The 17,826-nt window shown below is 36.6% G+C and overlaps 1 protein-coding gene across 1 annotated transcript in view; it reads right to left on the bottom strand.

Annotated features, from left to right (window-relative positions):
* Window positions 1–17,826, bottom strand: part of LOC130861015 (phospholipid-transporting ATPase ABCA3-like) — a 70,893-nt gene that overhangs the window by 38,337 nt on the left and 14,730 nt on the right. The window contains 5 exon segments of the mRNA XM_057749521.1: window positions 1,404–1,623; window positions 5,008–5,212; window positions 5,358–5,604; window positions 13,437–13,731; window positions 14,502–14,664. Coding sequence (XP_057605504.1) covers window positions 1,404–1,623; window positions 5,008–5,212; window positions 5,358–5,604; window positions 13,437–13,731; window positions 14,502–14,664 — 1,130 coding nt within the window.

The following is a 17,826-nucleotide window of genomic DNA, read 5'->3' as shown; positions in this document are numbered from 1 at the left end:
CTGCACTTTTCTTAATGCAAGCTATACTTCAGTAAAAAGTAAAAATAAAAAGTACATTCTTGAAGAGCTCTCTGTTTACTGTCTTCTGCTGGGTGAAGATGACAATAGAGCATGTTGCAATAGAATTTGGTTCCCTGACACCTATGGGAATAATGGGATCCTACAAAGTAGAAGCCAGGTGGCAGAAAACTATTAGAAACAAGGTAGGAACCATGACCACAGTAAGCAACAGGGACAATCCATGACACCACACTCCAGGAGAAGAGTCTTCATTATTAGAAACTGGAATTCAGAAAACCCATAATATCAGGGAGGGCTGAGTTGATTAATACAGTTCAAAATTCATGTTTATAGAGAAATTCAACAAAGGTATGTCCTAGAAACAAACAAAACAAATCTTATTGGTGATAATCACCGGCAGAGTCCATCTCTCTTTAAATTTCATAATCAGAAATCAGGCCTGAAAGGAAGAGAAACTGGTTTCAGGATGACTACATTTGTTAAATATTTAATTGTTTTCTTCTGAAAAACACGCATTAGGAGGTTCAAGATTATGTGCTTCATTAAATTCAGAAGGAGTCGTACCATAGGACTTTCCACACTCCAGTCTCCCCATTTTGCTCTAACGTGCTGTTAAGATGTTAGAACTGGGGGCTTCCTAGGTGGCACAGTGGTTGAGAATCCACCTGCCAATGCAGAGGACATGGGTTTGATCCCTACTCCAGGAAGATCCCACATGCCACGGAGCAACAAGCTTGTGTGCCACAACTATTGAGCCTGCGCTTTAGAGCCCGTGAGCCACAACTATTGAGCCCATGTGCTGCAACTACTGAAGCCCACACACCTAGAGCCTGTGCTCTGCAACAAGAGAAGCCATGGCAATGAGGAGCCTGCACACCACAACGAAGAGTAGCCCCCAATCAACGCAACTAAAAAGAAAGCCCGCGTACAGCAAAAAAAGACCCAACACAGCCAATAAAAAAAAAAAAAAAAAAACCAGATATTAGAACTGAAGGAGCAGGTCTCAAGAATGAGGTGGGGGGTGGGGGAGAATGTGGATCTTTCACAGGACATCACGTTTGGCACACAGGCATTGTAATCTCTTACTCTTCTTTTTCTTTCCTAAGGCTAGAATGATACTGAGTCCAACTCCTTCAGAGGGCTTAGCTTCTCCCTCTTTTTCTTCCTTTCTCTTCCCCATGTCCTCTTTCCCTCCCTCTCTCCCTCAACTTCTATCTCTCACATATCCACTCAATAAATATTTGCTCATTTCCAAAGAACACAGGTTTTTAGATTCCAGGTAAGTAAGTGCTTAGCAATTAATATTTTTATCCTCAAGCTCTTTCATCTTCATTTATTCAGTGTATTTTCTGGAGAAAGGAAAAATTGTGTGAAATCCTTACCATAGAATTTCAGTATGATGTGAATGATGATACTGAAAACAGTTGAAAAGTAGTTAAAGAGGGTGAGCTTGATGTAGGCAGCAGTACTACTAGAAAACAGGAGGCTTCCAAGATACATGAGAGGAACAACGGACCAAATGTACAGCATAAAGATCATCATTGTGTCCAGAAAGTGGTAATCTGCAACAAATGCATCCACTCCGCAGTATATGAACGCTCCCTGAGACACAGAGTGCAGAGGTAAAGAGCAAGGTGAAGGACACTGTATAACAAAAAGTCAAGCCAGAACACTTAGAAAACAGCAAGCACTGCCTTCATTAGAGCATGAGAAATATTCATTACTTAAATCATTTTACCCATTAAAAATAAGCCAGAAGTGAACTACCTCTTCCTCAATAGAGGATTTTCTTGAACAGAATGACTATATTTTCTTTAACTGTTTTTTTTTTCCTGTTTGGAACAGCATTACTTTTTATACCCCGCCCCTGCCATGATGAAAGTCAAAGTAATTATGTCTACATTAAGCCCAACTCTGAATTTTCCCAGAAAAAAAGTGACCTAGAAAATAGACTATTTCCCTAAAGATTTTCTCTGTGGCTGCTGTAGTAATATGTAATCTCCCTTGCATTACACCTCACATTGAGACTGCCTCCTGGCTCTACGCTCTACCCCCACTCCATTTATATCTATCTCAGCAACTCAAGGGCCTACTTATTCAATTATTTCTCATTCCATTTGAGAATCAGACAGGGAAGCAGGAATTTAGAGCGGGCTAGATTAGGAAGAAGGAAAACTCTACAACTATTAAAGAAGAGGATTTTCCAGTAATGTATATGGTAATAGTTGGAAACTACAGTTTCTCCAAAGATAGAAAGTTTGTACCTTTTAAGAAATCACAATATTATTTAGCAGGGCCACTAAAAAATGGAAAGAAGAGTTAACTAAGAATAGCTCCCATTACAACACCATGATGCTCTTGGAAGTAGTTTATATTTAAGCAATAATGTTTAAAGAAAATATGTGAAGAGAATCAGCAACCTTAGGTGAAAACCAGCTATAACTATAGCTGGTTCCCCCTACTCCAACTAAGAGAAGTAAGAAGAATAAATACAGTCAGAAAGAAATTGCAGGTAACCTAGGAGCAGCTTTGTTCTAAGGCTTATAATGCTTAGGGATGTTTTAAATTAGAATCTATTTCAAAGAAAATTTAAATTTCTACTTGGATACATGAAGACACATTCTAATTTTAGATAGAATCTGACTCAACATGGTAAAAATGTAAATTCTCCCCAAATTACTTTAAATAAAAATAGCGACAGTTTCTTTTTTTTAGTTAGACAAGTTGATTCTACAGATTACATGTAAACAAAAAAATATGTCAAGATACCCAGGAATTCTGCAGAAGAAGGTTAATGGGGGAAGTAAGGGAAGTCAATCCTTAAAAAGTAATTAAATATATTATGAAACTTCCATAATTAAAACAGATTGGTAGTGGCACATTACAGACACATCAGTGGAATATAGTAAAGAACACAAAATATACTTAATATTGTTAAATGATAGGATCTTGCCTCCTCTTGTTGGGTCCAAGAACAAGTCCAGCTGGTGGCATTTTACAGAACCGGAGCAGGGTGAGGGAGTGTCTCATTTAAGACAACAAGGGAATAGCCAAGTCAGATAAATAAGCAAAGCTAAGAACCCATGGAGAACTCCAGTCTGAGAACCACGAAGAGGAATATTGGGTAAGGGGAGAGTGAGAGTGAGAGTGAGAAAGCAGAATGAGGAAAGTGGGGGGAAAGAGAAGAGAGAGAGAGAGAGAGAGAGAGAGAGAAAGCACTACCAGACTAAAAGGATAGAGAAGAAGATGTCAAAGTGAAGTAAGATGCTAAGACAGAGGGAAATGCAAATATGAGAGTAGAAATAAGTACATTATCCAGGATGACTTTGAGTGTATAAATGATAAGTAACCCCAATCAGGGTTCTGAAATTGGGTAATTAACTGGGTGAAATTGGGTAATTAACTTACATTTGTGAGTCAATTTCCTTGCCTGTAAATATGATGAATTAAAGTCACTTCAGACTTGAATGTTTTTAAATGACATAACACATAAACATATGATAACTAACTTTTCTCATGAGCCATAAATGGCAATATTGGTATAAGTATTAATAATGGATGGTCTTATTTATAGATCTATTAACCAGGAAATGACAGCTGGATATGACAGTCAAGTTTAAAGAGCCAGAGAAAGAATGGATCCTTGGCATGGAGATGAAAAGATTCAGGGGTTTTCTGATTGATTCCAATACTGCATTACATAGAGGGGAAATAGCAAAGAAATTGTACCTGGATCAGCTCCTCCATTCCTGAGGCAAAAGATGAGAACTGTGGCCCTCACAAAGGATGGTGGTCTTCCCTTGTTATGCTGCTTGGTTAGAAAGCTGTGAGCAGAAGAGACTGGCATGGAGAACACCAGCCAGAGTCTCGCACTGTGGCAAGATGAAGGAAGTGCTGCTCTGTTCTCTCGACTTTGGGGCATCTCTGTATATACTACTTGCTCACCACCACCATCCATGCCCCAACTGTTCCTGCCTCTAGGACCTGCTGAGCAGCTGTTACAGCTGGTGGGATACAGCTCTCCTGCATAACCAACCCTAGGGCTCCTGTACAATAATCACCAGTATTCTTATAGTTATAGGAGCCAAACTGATCAAAAATTTCTTCTTTCTCCTTCAGAAACTAATTTTACCTTTCCATGTATAGTTTGAATTGGGAATCAGTGGCTCATCCTTTATAGTAGAATTAACACCTATTTTGTAATGATCTATTTTCATTTCTGTGTCCATTGCTAAACGGTGAACTATTTGAGGGCTGAGACATTGTCCTATTCATATTTAAGTCCCTCGTACCTCCTGTACATAAAGAAACCTTACCTCCTTTACTCATGTGTTTATCCCTTTAGTAACTATATAGCTTCACATCTTCCTCATCTTCAAATACACAAACAAAATAAAAGAAGTTGCCAAGTTCACTAATAAGCAAAATCATTACATTAAAGGATGCTCTACCATCCTTACATTCTCGTTCTTTATTCTACTTCCTCAATAACTAAAATTGGGTGTCTGAGTCAAAGTTAGTTCTGCTTTGCAGGAGTAGCCATTTCGGATTTGGGGTGTGAATGGGGGACAGTGAGTAGTAACAGGAAGCCTCGCTTAAGTCAGGTGCTATGGTCAAGTTTTACTAGAGAGCTCGGCATTGGGAATTAGTGGCAGTGGCCTATCTATATGACTAGTGAGGGACAAGTAACAAGTAATAGCCCTTATTCCTTCAGAGTAACTTTTGGGCCTGGGCATAAAGCTGAGCAATTACATGGGAAGCCAATTCAAGAGAGACTTTTCAAAGGAAAATATTTTTTCCAATTGAAAGAACATGAGGGAATACATTTCCATGATGAGGTTTTCACAATATATTCTCTGGCATTATAAACAAAAGTAGTTTCAAACCTCTTTACAAGTTTTATTTTAGGATACAATTAATTCAATAGGAATTTCCTGTGGGTGACATAGGAAAATGAGCCTTCATGCAATTTCAGCTAACACTCACCAGTAGTAAGCAGCAGGCAATGGAGAAGTAGATGAGATCCCACAGCAAAGCAGAGAGCCAGTAAGTCAGTAAATAAACTCCACTCACAAACTGGATGTGCTTTGCCTTAGTGGTTCTCTCTGTCACTGTCTGAAGGCAAAAGCTACCGACCACAACAGCCATGCCAAAAGCCAAACATAATACTATTTGTAATCCACTTGTAGGCCTACAGAAAATGAAATAAAAGATGGAATAAATAATGAAATAAAAGTAGAAAATATTGATTTCAGTAGCTACTTTTCAATGTACATGGCCAGATAACAAGGGTATATATTAAGGCCCAATTCCGGTAAAAGGAAAATAATACATACACTATGTTAGAACCATATGAAGGGAGAGGTTGAGGCTTGTTGAAGATTTTAATGGAAGCATTGGGGCCAGAAAGTGACATGAAAAGAATGTTGTCTAACACTGCCAGGGATGTTGCAGCTGAATGGTATGCCTCATTATTGAACAAAATGGTAAATACTGTTTTGTTTTTCTCAACCTCAATGGAAAATGCAATAATGGAGAAGTCACGATACTCTTTACTTTCCAATATGTAATTCATTACATTACCTAGAATAAAGAAAGAAACTGGTTAGTGAGTTGACATGTAATAAATCATCTATTACTTATGTTGGAGAGGAAAGACCATAACACTTTTTTCCTGTTATCTCTTACCTTTCCAATTCCCATAATGGCTAGTTCAAATCTCCTCAAGAACTCTACACGATCAATAATCCCTACAATAAGTCTGCAACTTGAAAAAACAGTAAATTACTAAGAATTTCTTTCTCTATTCTTGTCTAAAACAAACACAGTTTGTTCTTTTTGTTTCAAAATTGTTTTGGTTCTTCTAGGTCATTTGCATTTCCACATACATTTTAGGATTGTCTTGTCCATTTCAGCAAAAAAGTCTGCTGGAATTTTGATAGGGATTGCATTGAAGCTATAGATCAATTCGGGGAGATTTGCCATCCTAATGATATTCAGTATTCCAATCCATGACATGGAGTATCTCTTCATGTATATAGAACTTTAATTTTCTTCAGTAATATTTTATAATTTTCAGTCTTGCACCTCTTTTCTTAAATTTATTCCTACATATGTTATTCTTTTTGACACTGTTGTGAGTTTTGGTAATCTGTGTCCTCCCCGCCACCCCAAAACTTTCATCTAAGTTAGAGTTTAAATATTGCAGTCTCTGCCTTTTGATTGGCTTGTTTGCTCCATTTCTATTTAGTGTAATTACTGAAATGCCAGTATTTATAACTGATATTTTGCTTTTTGTTTTATATATGTCTTATCTCCATTTTGTTTGTCTGTTTCCCCACTACTGCCTTTTTGTGTTGAATATATATTTTATAGTGTACCAGTTGAATCCCTTTGTTGTTGTTGTTGCTTTACTATATTTAAAAGTTATTTTCTCAGTGGCTGCTCTTGGGATTACAATATGAATACTAACTTAAAACAATCTAGTTCAAATGAATACCAATTTATTTCTAATAGTGTCTAGAAATGTTACTCCAGCATAGCCCCCTTTCCTCCTCTCTCCTCTGTGCTATTATCAAAGCATAAGTTACACCTTTAAACATTTTACACTCATTAACCCAGCTTTTTAATTATTTTTTGCAGTTTTCTTTTAAATAAGTTATAAGGATAAAAAAAAAGCTGAAACGTGTGTCTATACTATCTTTTATATTTACCTATATACCTGTCTTTGCCAGTGCTCTTTTTTTTTTTTTTTGGCACATGGGCTTTGCTGCTCCACGGCACGTGGGATCTTCCTGGAGCTGGGATCGAACCCATGACCTCTGCATTGGCAGGTGGATTCTTAACCACTGTGCCACCTAGGAAGCCCCTTTGCCAGTGCTCTTATTTCTTTGTATGGATCAGTTACTGTCTAGTGTCATTTCATTTCAGCTTGAAGAAATACTTTTAGTATTTCTTATAGGGAAGGTCTACTGATGATAAATTTTCTGTTTTTATCTGGGAATGTCTTTATTTCTTCATTTTTGAAGGAGAAATTAGTTGGATATAATATTTTTTCTTTTAGCATTTTGTGTCTTCTGGCCTCCCTCTAACAAAAAGTCAGCAGTTAATTAATTTTTTTTGCTCTCTTTTCATTTATTATATGTGTATTCATTCCTTAAAAATATGTTGTTTAGTAGTGTTTTGTTTTGAGCCTTATGAAAAGGATATCATAATTTAAGTAGTCTTTTTTGTTATTTTTTTCCCAATCCAACACTGTATTTCTAAGATTCATCTGTGCTGTTTTGGGCAAATCTTATTTAATTACTTTTTTTACTGTATGATATGTCATTATGTGACTCTATCACAATTTCTTTATTCTCTTCTTGATGACCTTTTCTTTTAGTTAATATTATTGATAATCCCTGGGTATAAGTCATTTTACTCTTATGCTTTCAAGATTCTCTCTCTTGACTGTCATACAGAATGAAGTGAGAAAGAGAAAAACAAATATCGTATATTAATGCATAAATGTGGAATCTAGAAAAATGGTACAGATGAACCTGTTTGCAAGGCAGAAATAGAGACACAGACATAGAGAACAAATGTATGGACACCAACGGTGGGGGGGGGGGAAGTGGGGTGGGGAAGGTGGGGTGAATTGGGAGATTGGGTTTGACATATATACACTAATATGTATAAAATAGATAACTAATAAGGACCTGCTATATAGCACAGGGAACTCTATTCAATGCTCTGTGGTGACCGAAATGGGAAGGAAATCCACAAAGGGGGATTATATGTATATGTATAGCTGATTAACTTTGCTGTACAGCAGAAAACCAACACAACATTGTAAACCAACTATATCACAATTAAAAAAAAAGATTTTCTATTTTCTTTGACTTTCACCAGTTCATTATGTTGTTGTGTGTCTAGGTGTGAATACTTTTGAGTTTACTATACTTAGGATTCACTGAGCTTCTTGGAGGTGAAGATTAATATTTTCCATCATATTTGGGAAGTTTTCTGCCATTATTTCTTCAAATATTTTTCTGCCCCTTTATCACTCTCTTTGTTTCCTGCTACTCCCATTATGCACATTTGGTATGCTTGATGTTGTCCCACATGTCTCAGAAGCTCTCCCCCAACCCCTTTCGTCTTTCTGTTCCACAGACTGGATAAGCCAAAAGGGAGTGGCACTATATATTTAAAGTAATGAAAAGGAAGAACCTACAACCAAGAATACTCTACCTAGCAAGGATCTCATTCAGATTTGATGGAGAAATCAAAAGCTTTACAGACAAGCAAAGCCTAAGAGAATTCAGCACCACCAAACCAGCTCTACAACAAAAGCTAAAGGAACTTCTGTAAGTGGGAAACACAAGAGAAGAAAAGGATCCACAAAAACAAACCCAAAACAATTAAGAAAATGGTAATAAGAATGATAATTACCTTAAATGTGAATAGATTAAATGCTGCAACCAAAAGACACACGCTGGCTGAATGGATACAAAAACAAGACCCATACGCATGCTGTGTACAAGAGACCCACTTCAGACCTAGGGACACATACAGACTGAAAATGAAGGGATGGAAAAAGACATTCCATGCAAATAGAAATTAAAAGAAAGCTGGAGTAGCAATACTCATCTCAGATAAAATAGACTTTAAAATAAAGAATGATACAAGAGATAAGGAAGGACACTATATAATGATCAAGGAATCAATCCAAGAGAAGATATAACAATTATAAATATATGTGCACCCAACACAAGAGCACCTTAATACATAAGGCAAATGTTAACAGCTATAAAAGAGGAAATCGACAGTAACACAATAATAGTTGGGGACTTTAACACCTCACTTACACCAATGGATGGATCATCCAGACAGAAAATTAATAAAGAAACATGAGCTTTAAATGACACAATAGACCAGATAGATTCAATTGATATTTATAGGACATTTCATCTGAAAACAGCAGATTACACTTTCTTTTCAAATGCATGTGGAAAATTCTCCAGGATAGATCATATCTTGGGTCACAAGTTAAGCCTTGGTAAATTTAAGAAAATTGAAATTGTATCAAGTATCTTTCTCGACCACAATGCTATGAGATTAGAAATAAGTTACAGGAAAAAAACCTGTAAAAAACATAGACACATGGAGGCTAAAAAACATGCTACTAAATAACCAAGAGACCACTGAAGAAATCAAAGGGGAAATAAAAAATACCTAGAGACAAATGACAATGAAAACACAATGATCCAAAACCTATGGGATGCAGCTAAAGCAATTATTAGCGGGAAGTTTATAGCAATATAATCCTACCTCAAGAAACAAGAAAAATCTCAAACAAGCTAACCTTACACTTAAAGGAAGCAGAGAAAGAAGAACAAAACCCAAAGTTAGTAGAGGGAAAGAAATCAGAAAGATCAGAGCAGAAATAAATGAAATAGAAACAAAGAAAACAAGATCAATAAAAGTAAAAGCTGGTAACTCATATATATGGAATCTAAAAAAATGGTACTGATGAACCCAGAGACAGGGCAAGAAAAAAGATGCAGATGTACAGAATGGACTTGAGGACATGGGGTTGGGAGGGGGTGAATGGGAAGCTGGGACAAAGTGAGAGAGTAGCATTGACATACATACACTATCAAATGTAAAATAGATAGTCAGTAGGATGCTGCTACATAACATAGGGAGATAAGCTTGATGATGGGTGATGCCTTAGAGGGCCAGGATAGGGAGGGTGGGATGGAATCGTGTGAGGGAGGGGATCAGGGGATATATGTATAAATACAGCTGATTCACTTTGGTATACCTCAAAAACTGGCACAACAGTGTAAAGCAATTATATTCCAATAAAGAGCTAAAAAAAAAAAGTAAAAACTCGTTCTTTGAGAAGATAAACAAAATTGATAAACCTTTAGCCAAACTCAACAAGAAAAAGAGGGAGAGGACTCAAATCAGTAAAATTAGAAATGAAAAAGCAGAAGTTACAACAGACACTGCAGAAATACAAAGCATCGCAAGAGACTACTATAAGCAACTACATGCCAATAAAATGGACAACCTGGAAGAAATGGACAAATTCTTGGAAACTACCTTCCAAGACCGAACCAGAAAGAAACAGAAAACATAAACAGACCAATCACAAGCAATGAAATTGAAACTGTGATTAAAAATCTTCCAACAACCAAAAAGTCCAGTACCAGATGTCTTCACAGGTGAATTCTATCAAACATTTAGAGAAGAGCTCACACCAATCCTTCTCAAACTCTTCCAAACAATTGCAGAGGAAGGAACACTCCTAAACTCATTCAATGAGGCCACCATCACCCTGACACCAAAATCAGACAAAGATACTACAAAAAAAGAAAATTACAGACCAATATCACTGATGAATAAAGATGCAAAAATCCTCAACAAAATATTAGCAAACAGAATCCAACAACACATTAAGAGGATCATACATCATGATGAAGTGGGATTTATTCCCTGGATGCAAGGATTCTTCAATATATGCAAGTCAATCAATGTGATATGCCATATTAACAAATTAAAGAATAAAAACCAAATGACCATCTCATTAGATGCAGAAAAAGATTCTGACAGAATTCAACACTCTTTCATGATAAAAGCTCTCCAGAAAGTGGGCATAGAGGGAACCTACCTCAACATAATAAAGGCCATATATGACAAACCCACAGCAAACATCATTCTCAATGGTGAAAAACTGAAAGCATTTCCTCTAAGATCAAGAACAAGACAAGGGTGTCCACTCTTGCCACTGTTATTCAACATAGTTTTGGAGGTCCTAGCCATGGCAATCAGAGAAGAAAAAGAAATAAAAGGAATCCAAATTGGAAAAAAAGAAGTAAAACTGTCACTGTTTGCAAATGACATGACACTATGCATAGAAAATCCTAAAGATGCCACCAGAAAACTACTAGAGCTAATTAATGAATTTGCTAAAGTGGCAGGATATAAAATTAATGCACAGAATCTCTTGTATGCCTATACACTAACAACAAAAGGTCAGAAAGAAAACAATCCCATTCACCATTGCAACAAAAAGAATAAAATGCCTAGGAATAAAACTACGAAAGGAGACAAAAGATCTGTACTCAGAAAACTGTAAGACACTGATGAAAGAAATCAAAGATGACACAAGCAGATGGAGGGGCATACCGTGTTCTTGGATTGGAAGAATCAACATTGTGAAAATGACTATATTACCGAAAGCAATTTACAGATTCAATGCAATCCCGATCAAATAACCAATGGCATCTTTCACAGAACAAGAACAAAAAATTTTACGATTTGTATGGAAATGCAAAAGACCCCGAATAGCCAAAGCAATCTTGGGAAGGAAAGACAGAGTTGGTGGAATCAGGCTTCCTGACTTCAGGCTATACTACAAGGCTACAGTGATCAAGACAGCATGGTGCTGGTACAAAAACAGAAATACAGATCAATGGAACAGGATAGAAAGCCCAGAGATAAACTATGGTCAGCTAATCTATGACAAAGTAGGCAAGAATATACAATGGGGAAAAGACAGTCTCTACAATAAGCAGTGCTGGACAGCTACATGTAAAATAATGAAATTAGGACACATGTAAAATAATGAAATTAGAACACTCCCTAACACCACACACAAAAATAAACTCAAAATGGATTAAAGACCTAAATGTAAGACCGAACACTATAAAACTCAGAGGAAAACATAGGAAGAACACTCTTTGCCATAAACCATAGCAAGATCTTTTTTGACCCACTTCCTAGAGTAATGGAAATAAAAACAAAAATAAACAAATGGAAACTAATGAAACAATAGCTTCTGCACAGCAAAGAAAACTAGAAACAAGACGAAAAGACAACCCTCAGAATGGGAGAAAATATTTGCAAACGAATCAGCAGACAAAGGATTAATTTCCAAAATATATAAACAGCTCATGCAGCTCAATATCAAGAAAACAAACAGCCCTATCCAAAAATGGGCAGAAGACCTAAATAGACATTTCTCCAAAGAAGACATACAGATGTCTAAGAGGCCCATGAAAAGATGCTCAATATCATTAATCATTAGAGAAATGCAAATCAAAACTACAATAAGGTATCACCTCACATGGGTTAGAATGGGCATCATCAGAAAATCTACAAACAATAAATGCTGGAGAGGGTGTGGAGAAAGGGGATCCCTTTTGCACTGTTGGTGGGAATGTAAATTGATATAGCCAGTATGGAGGTTCCTTAGAAAACTAAAAATAGAAATACCACATGACCCAGCAACCCACTACTGGGCATGTATCCAGAGAAAACCATAGTTCAAAAAGACACATGCATCCCAATGTTCATTGCAGCACTATTTACAATAGCCAGGTCATGGAAGCCACCTAAATGTCCACTGACAGATGAATGGCTAAAGACGATGTGGTGCATATATACAGTGGAATATTACTCAGCCATAAAAAAAAGAACAAAATTGGGTCATTTGGAGAGGTGTGGATGGACCCAGAGACTGTCATACAGAGTGAAGTGAGTCAGAAAGAGAAAAACAAATATCATATATTAACACATATATGTGGAATCTAGAAAAATGGTACAGATGAGCCAGTTTACAGGGCAAAATAGAGACACAGATGTAGAGAACAAATGTATGGACACCAAGGGGGGGAAGCAGGGTGGGGGAGGTGAGATGAATCGGGGGATTGGGATTGACATATATACACTAATATGTATCAAACAGATAACTAATAAGAACCTGCTGTAGAGCACAGGGAGCTCCACTTCGTTGTACAGTAGAAACTAACACAACATCGTAAAACAACTTTATCCCAATAAAAAAATAAAAATAATAAAGTAAAAAATAACAAGAACGATAATGCGGAGAAAGTGTTCAGTATAGTTTGTGTTTTAAGCCAAAGGTAAACACTGAACAAATGAGTACAGCTATTTATACTACCTTCAAAAAAGTAGTTCTGAAGAGTCAGTCTATCAAGTCTTCACCCACTTGGTTTTAGAATGACCAATATAGTAGACTGAAGGGTAACCTTCAGATCTTGGAAACAACATTCTACCCTGTGAGAGCTTAGAGAAACATTTTTTTATTCATCAGAATAAAAATTCTATGCTAAATTTCACAACAATATAGTATTTTGGCTCTTTTACCTGTCCTCTGAAAGGTGATACAATTAGCTGAAAGACCACCTACAGCCAGAATGCTTCCATGAATTATTAACTTTTGTGGCCAGTTGTCATGAAGTGTACATTTTTTGACCTGTGATTTAGCTGCTTCTAAGATACTGGTAATTAGTAGGAAAAGAAAGAAATTGGTAGCTAAATAGCATAGCTAAGTTCCTTCTTTGCAAATGATACATGTACGTCTTCATATAGCAGCAGTCTCTTTTTCCTCTGGGTCTTACCTTGTACTTTCCGAAGTTCTTGATTCCTAAGCTTTAGAAAAATCTTAAGGTTCTTTATGAGATTCAGAGCCAAGTCAGAATTCCCAGAAATTGAGTAAGGCACAATTGTTTGACCATATTGACTCAAGTCCATTTCTCTGGCAGGCATATCATAACGTAAGGTTAGAGTTGTTAAGAGATAAATAGTGACAAGCAAGATTACTGATATCTGTAGCAATGTCAACTTCCAATTACGCCAATTGAACAGTGCTCTCTTTATAAACATGGAATGAAACTGCTGGCGATAAAGTGGAAACTAAAAAGAGGAGAGGAACATAGCATCAGAATTACTGGTGATCCAAGGATATTCGTATTCAAATCTGATGCTTCAAATTTTTATAGCAGAAGATATACACACATTATACAAATATACCTTTGAATTGAACCCAATACAGTGGTATGAAAAATTTTATTTGTGTAAGTATTAAGGGAAAAGATGTAACATCTAACTACACTGAAAATCTTATCAAGATGACTTTATTCATTAATATATTTATAGTGTTTCTGATCAGAAAAACATAATTATATTCACTTATTTTATTTAATACTAAACCATAATCTTTACATTTCTCCATTTAAGGGAAATATCCCCATAAAACTTGCATATAACAATTATCTTTTGCTAGGTTTAATATTACTAACTATGGGTTCATAGTGAGAAAATGCCCCTAATCGGATCAACCAATATCTTCTAAAAGTCATAACTCTTTGGTCTTGCTTAGAACCAAAGAAAGGGAAAATTTACTAGAAAATGAATGAGAACATCTCAAAGTAATTCTGAGAAATAACAAAGGTGAGAATAGCATAGCTGTGATCTTTATCTAGAACCCATTTCTCCTGCATCAGGAAATTAATGGGGTTGTAGCCCATTGATCGGGATACAGTGGGGTTGGATCCCAGTCCATGTCTGCCTGGCTCTCCTGTGGCCATACTGCCAACATCTTTCAAGTTCAGGCAGTAAACAAAGTGTACATCTTATAGCCACGCCAAACATAATAGGTTTACATTCTTAGTGAATATGCTCACCCCAGTGTTAAATTTAATGTTAGCAATCTCATTCAGTCTGGGAAAAACTGGTCTCTCGTAATTTCTGGACACTCTCTTGTTCTGGTCTTGTCTTCTTTGGCCCTTCAAAAGAGGGGACCGGATAGGCTGAATGTCCATTTGGGAATCTGCCAGCTTATTGACCCTACACACACACATGTACACACAAGAAGCACAGAACATTTTATTTTGACTATAGCCTCAACCGATTTTCCTTGAGGGAATGTCAAACAAACTTCCAAACTTGGAAGACTCCTTTATCTTTTTCACTGATTGTCAAATGTTACTGTATAGAGGCAGCAGGATAATAATGGCTGTCAGTAAACGAGTCAGAGGACTGCTGCCAACCCATGGCAAGGTTTCTACCATTCTGCAGTAACATGAGAAAAAAAGTAATAACATATTGTATGTTTCATTAAGCTGAACTTATTCAAGTTAAGGGACTTACCTTAAATCAAAGATAATAACTCTCCTTTGGGTGTTAAGATGTTTTTTATGTTATGAAATGACAGGGACGTTGGATAGTAGGGTTTTTATTAGGTCCTTACATTTCCCATCTAGTGCCTGTGTCTGAGGCTGGGTCTTTTGGTATGGATACTTAAGAAGAATGAAGAGATATACACATGTAATTATAATCTAAGGGAAAAAGTGCTAAGCAGAATAATAGAAGAAAAAAATATATCACAGTATATTAAGAGATAGGAAAGATGAATTACACCAAAGGGGTAAAATACTTGGTAGAAAATACATGATTTGAAAAATGTATTTTTTTTCCTATGCCACAGGACTATCAAAATATTTTTAATACCTTCCTGTTACCACTTTTATGGAATACAACATTAACAAATTCTGAACTATGACATTCACAAGTAATGAGTAGATCAACAACTTCTGTGCCCTTTAAAAACCATATATCAAATACTGTTTAAAAATCTGATTTAAAATATCCCTGCAGCATGCTTTTTGTTTGATACTAAAATGTTTGCAGACTATTGTTTTAAAAATATAATCACTGAATATTTTTCTCTGTCATCTTTCTTAAGTTTTTATTCTTCATGTTTTATTTATTGGTAGTAAATTTCTATGAGGAAAACATTAGAAAATATAAATAAGTGAAAGGAAAATATTTCTAATACCTAGAGATAACCCTGATGAGAATATTTTCCCACACACGTATAAACAGGCACAAACATATACATACTATTTATTTATTTATTTATTTATTTATTTATTTATTGGCTTCATTGGGTCTTTGTTGCTGCATGCAGGCTTTCTCTAGTTGTGGTGAGCGAGGGCTACTCTTCATTGCGGTGCACAGGCTTCTCAGTGTGGTGGCTTCTCTTGTTGCGGAGCATGGGCTCTAGATGCACGGGCTTCCACAGTTGTGGCCTGTGGGCTCAGTAGTTGTGTCTCACAACTTTAGAGTGCAGGCTCAGTAGTTGTGGCTCACGGGCTTAGTTGCTCCGAGGCATGTGGGATCTTCTTGGCCCAGGGATTGAACCTGTGTCCCCTGCATTGGCAGGTGTATTCTTAACCACTGCATCACCAGGGAAATCCCATATACATACTCTCTTACAAGTGGCATATGAATTGTTTTTAGCCTGTTTACATGTAATGTAATTACTGATATATTTGGGTTTATATCTAACATCTTGCCATTTGTTTTCTATTTATCTTCTTTTCATTTTTCCAGCTTTACTTAAATATGATTCACAAATAAAAATTATAAATATTTAAGGTATCAGACATGATGTTTGGATATGTGTACCATTGTGAAACAGTCACCACAATGAAGCTAATTAACATATCCATCACCTCATACAGTTACCATTTTCTCTTGTGGTGATAACACTTGAGATCTACTCTTTTGGTATATTTCAAATTTACAATACACTATGATTAACTATAGTTACCCTACTGTACTTATGGAGACCTGTGGAACTTATTCATCTTATAACTGAAAGTTTGTACCTTCTGGCCAACATTTCTCACTTCCCTCACCTCTGGCCCCTGGTAACCACCATTTCACTCTCCATTATTATAAGCTCAACTTTTTAAGATTCCACATGTAAGTGAGATCATGCAGTATTTGTCCTATGTCTGCCTTATTTCACTGAGCATAATGTCCTTCAGGTTCATCCATGTTATCACAAATGGCAGGATTTCTTCTTTTTTTTTTTAAGGCTGAATCATATTCCATTGTGTATATATCTTCTTTTATAAAACTTGAAGCATTTATATCAATGGATTTCAATATGAATTATTGAAAATAATGGCCTGTGAGTGTAGGCAGTTCTCCAATGCATTTGGAAATCTGCCTTCTTTGGCTCCCTCCTCCACACTATCGGAACCATCTCATCCCTATATTTCCAGAGTTCTTGCCTTGTGTTGTATTTCCTGCAGTTTTCCCTCAAAATGAGGGTCTGTATTTCAGTGAGTATTTTCAACAGTCTGAGGACCGAGGTTCTCCCAGAAGCTTTTGACCTTCCCACATCTCCATTGTTCTCACCAAAAATTGCTTCTGAGAGCCCATGCCCAGTTTCACCTGTTGCTCTCAGATCTACCAGAAGAGTCTTCCACTCTGAGTGGGGATTTCCTCTTTTTGTCTCCCTTCTAGTGCTCTTGCATAGCTGCTATTTCTGTGAAGCTCTTGCTGCTATGTTTTGAACACATCCATTAACTCATGGATTTGTAGGACTACTTCTTCACTTAATTTTGTTGATATGTTTTTTTTTTCTTCCTGTTCTAGTTGCTGTGCTGTTTTTGTGAGACTGGGTAGGTTAAGACAAGAAACTATGGTGCTCCAGAGTGACACAGCAAGCTGGTGGGATAGGAGGTTCCCCACTGATATCCCTGGTCAGTGACAATTATTTAGCAGCCATCCAGAGACAAAAGTGCCTTTGTGGGAGTTTTGGGATTCAGCTGCTGGCCAGGAACAGACCATGGAGTCATGTCCACCTGTGCCCTAAGGTGGGCCTACAGACCTCAGTCTGACAGCAGATCTTGAAACATTCACTAAGTGAAATAAGCCAGAAACAGAAAGACAAATTCTGTATCATCTTGTATGTGGAATCTAAAAATATTCAACTCATAGAACCAGAGTAGAATAGTGGTTGCCAGGTGCTGGAGGATGGGGGGAAACAGGGAGATGCTGGTTAAAGGGTACAAACTTTTAGTTGTAGGGTTAATAAATTCTGGAAATCTAATGTACAGCATGGTGTAATTAATATACTATACTATATATATATAGTATACTATAATTAATAATATAATATACTATAATTAATAATACTGTATTGTATACAAG

Source organism: Hippopotamus amphibius, chromosome 9 (genome assembly GCF_030028045.1).
Source record: "Hippopotamus amphibius kiboko isolate mHipAmp2 chromosome 9, mHipAmp2.hap2, whole genome shotgun sequence".
NCBI classification, from domain to species: domain Eukaryota; kingdom Metazoa; phylum Chordata; class Mammalia; order Artiodactyla; family Hippopotamidae; genus Hippopotamus; species Hippopotamus amphibius.
The sequence above is the reverse complement of the archived record's forward strand: the minus strand, read 5'-3'. Positions and strand labels throughout refer to the sequence as shown.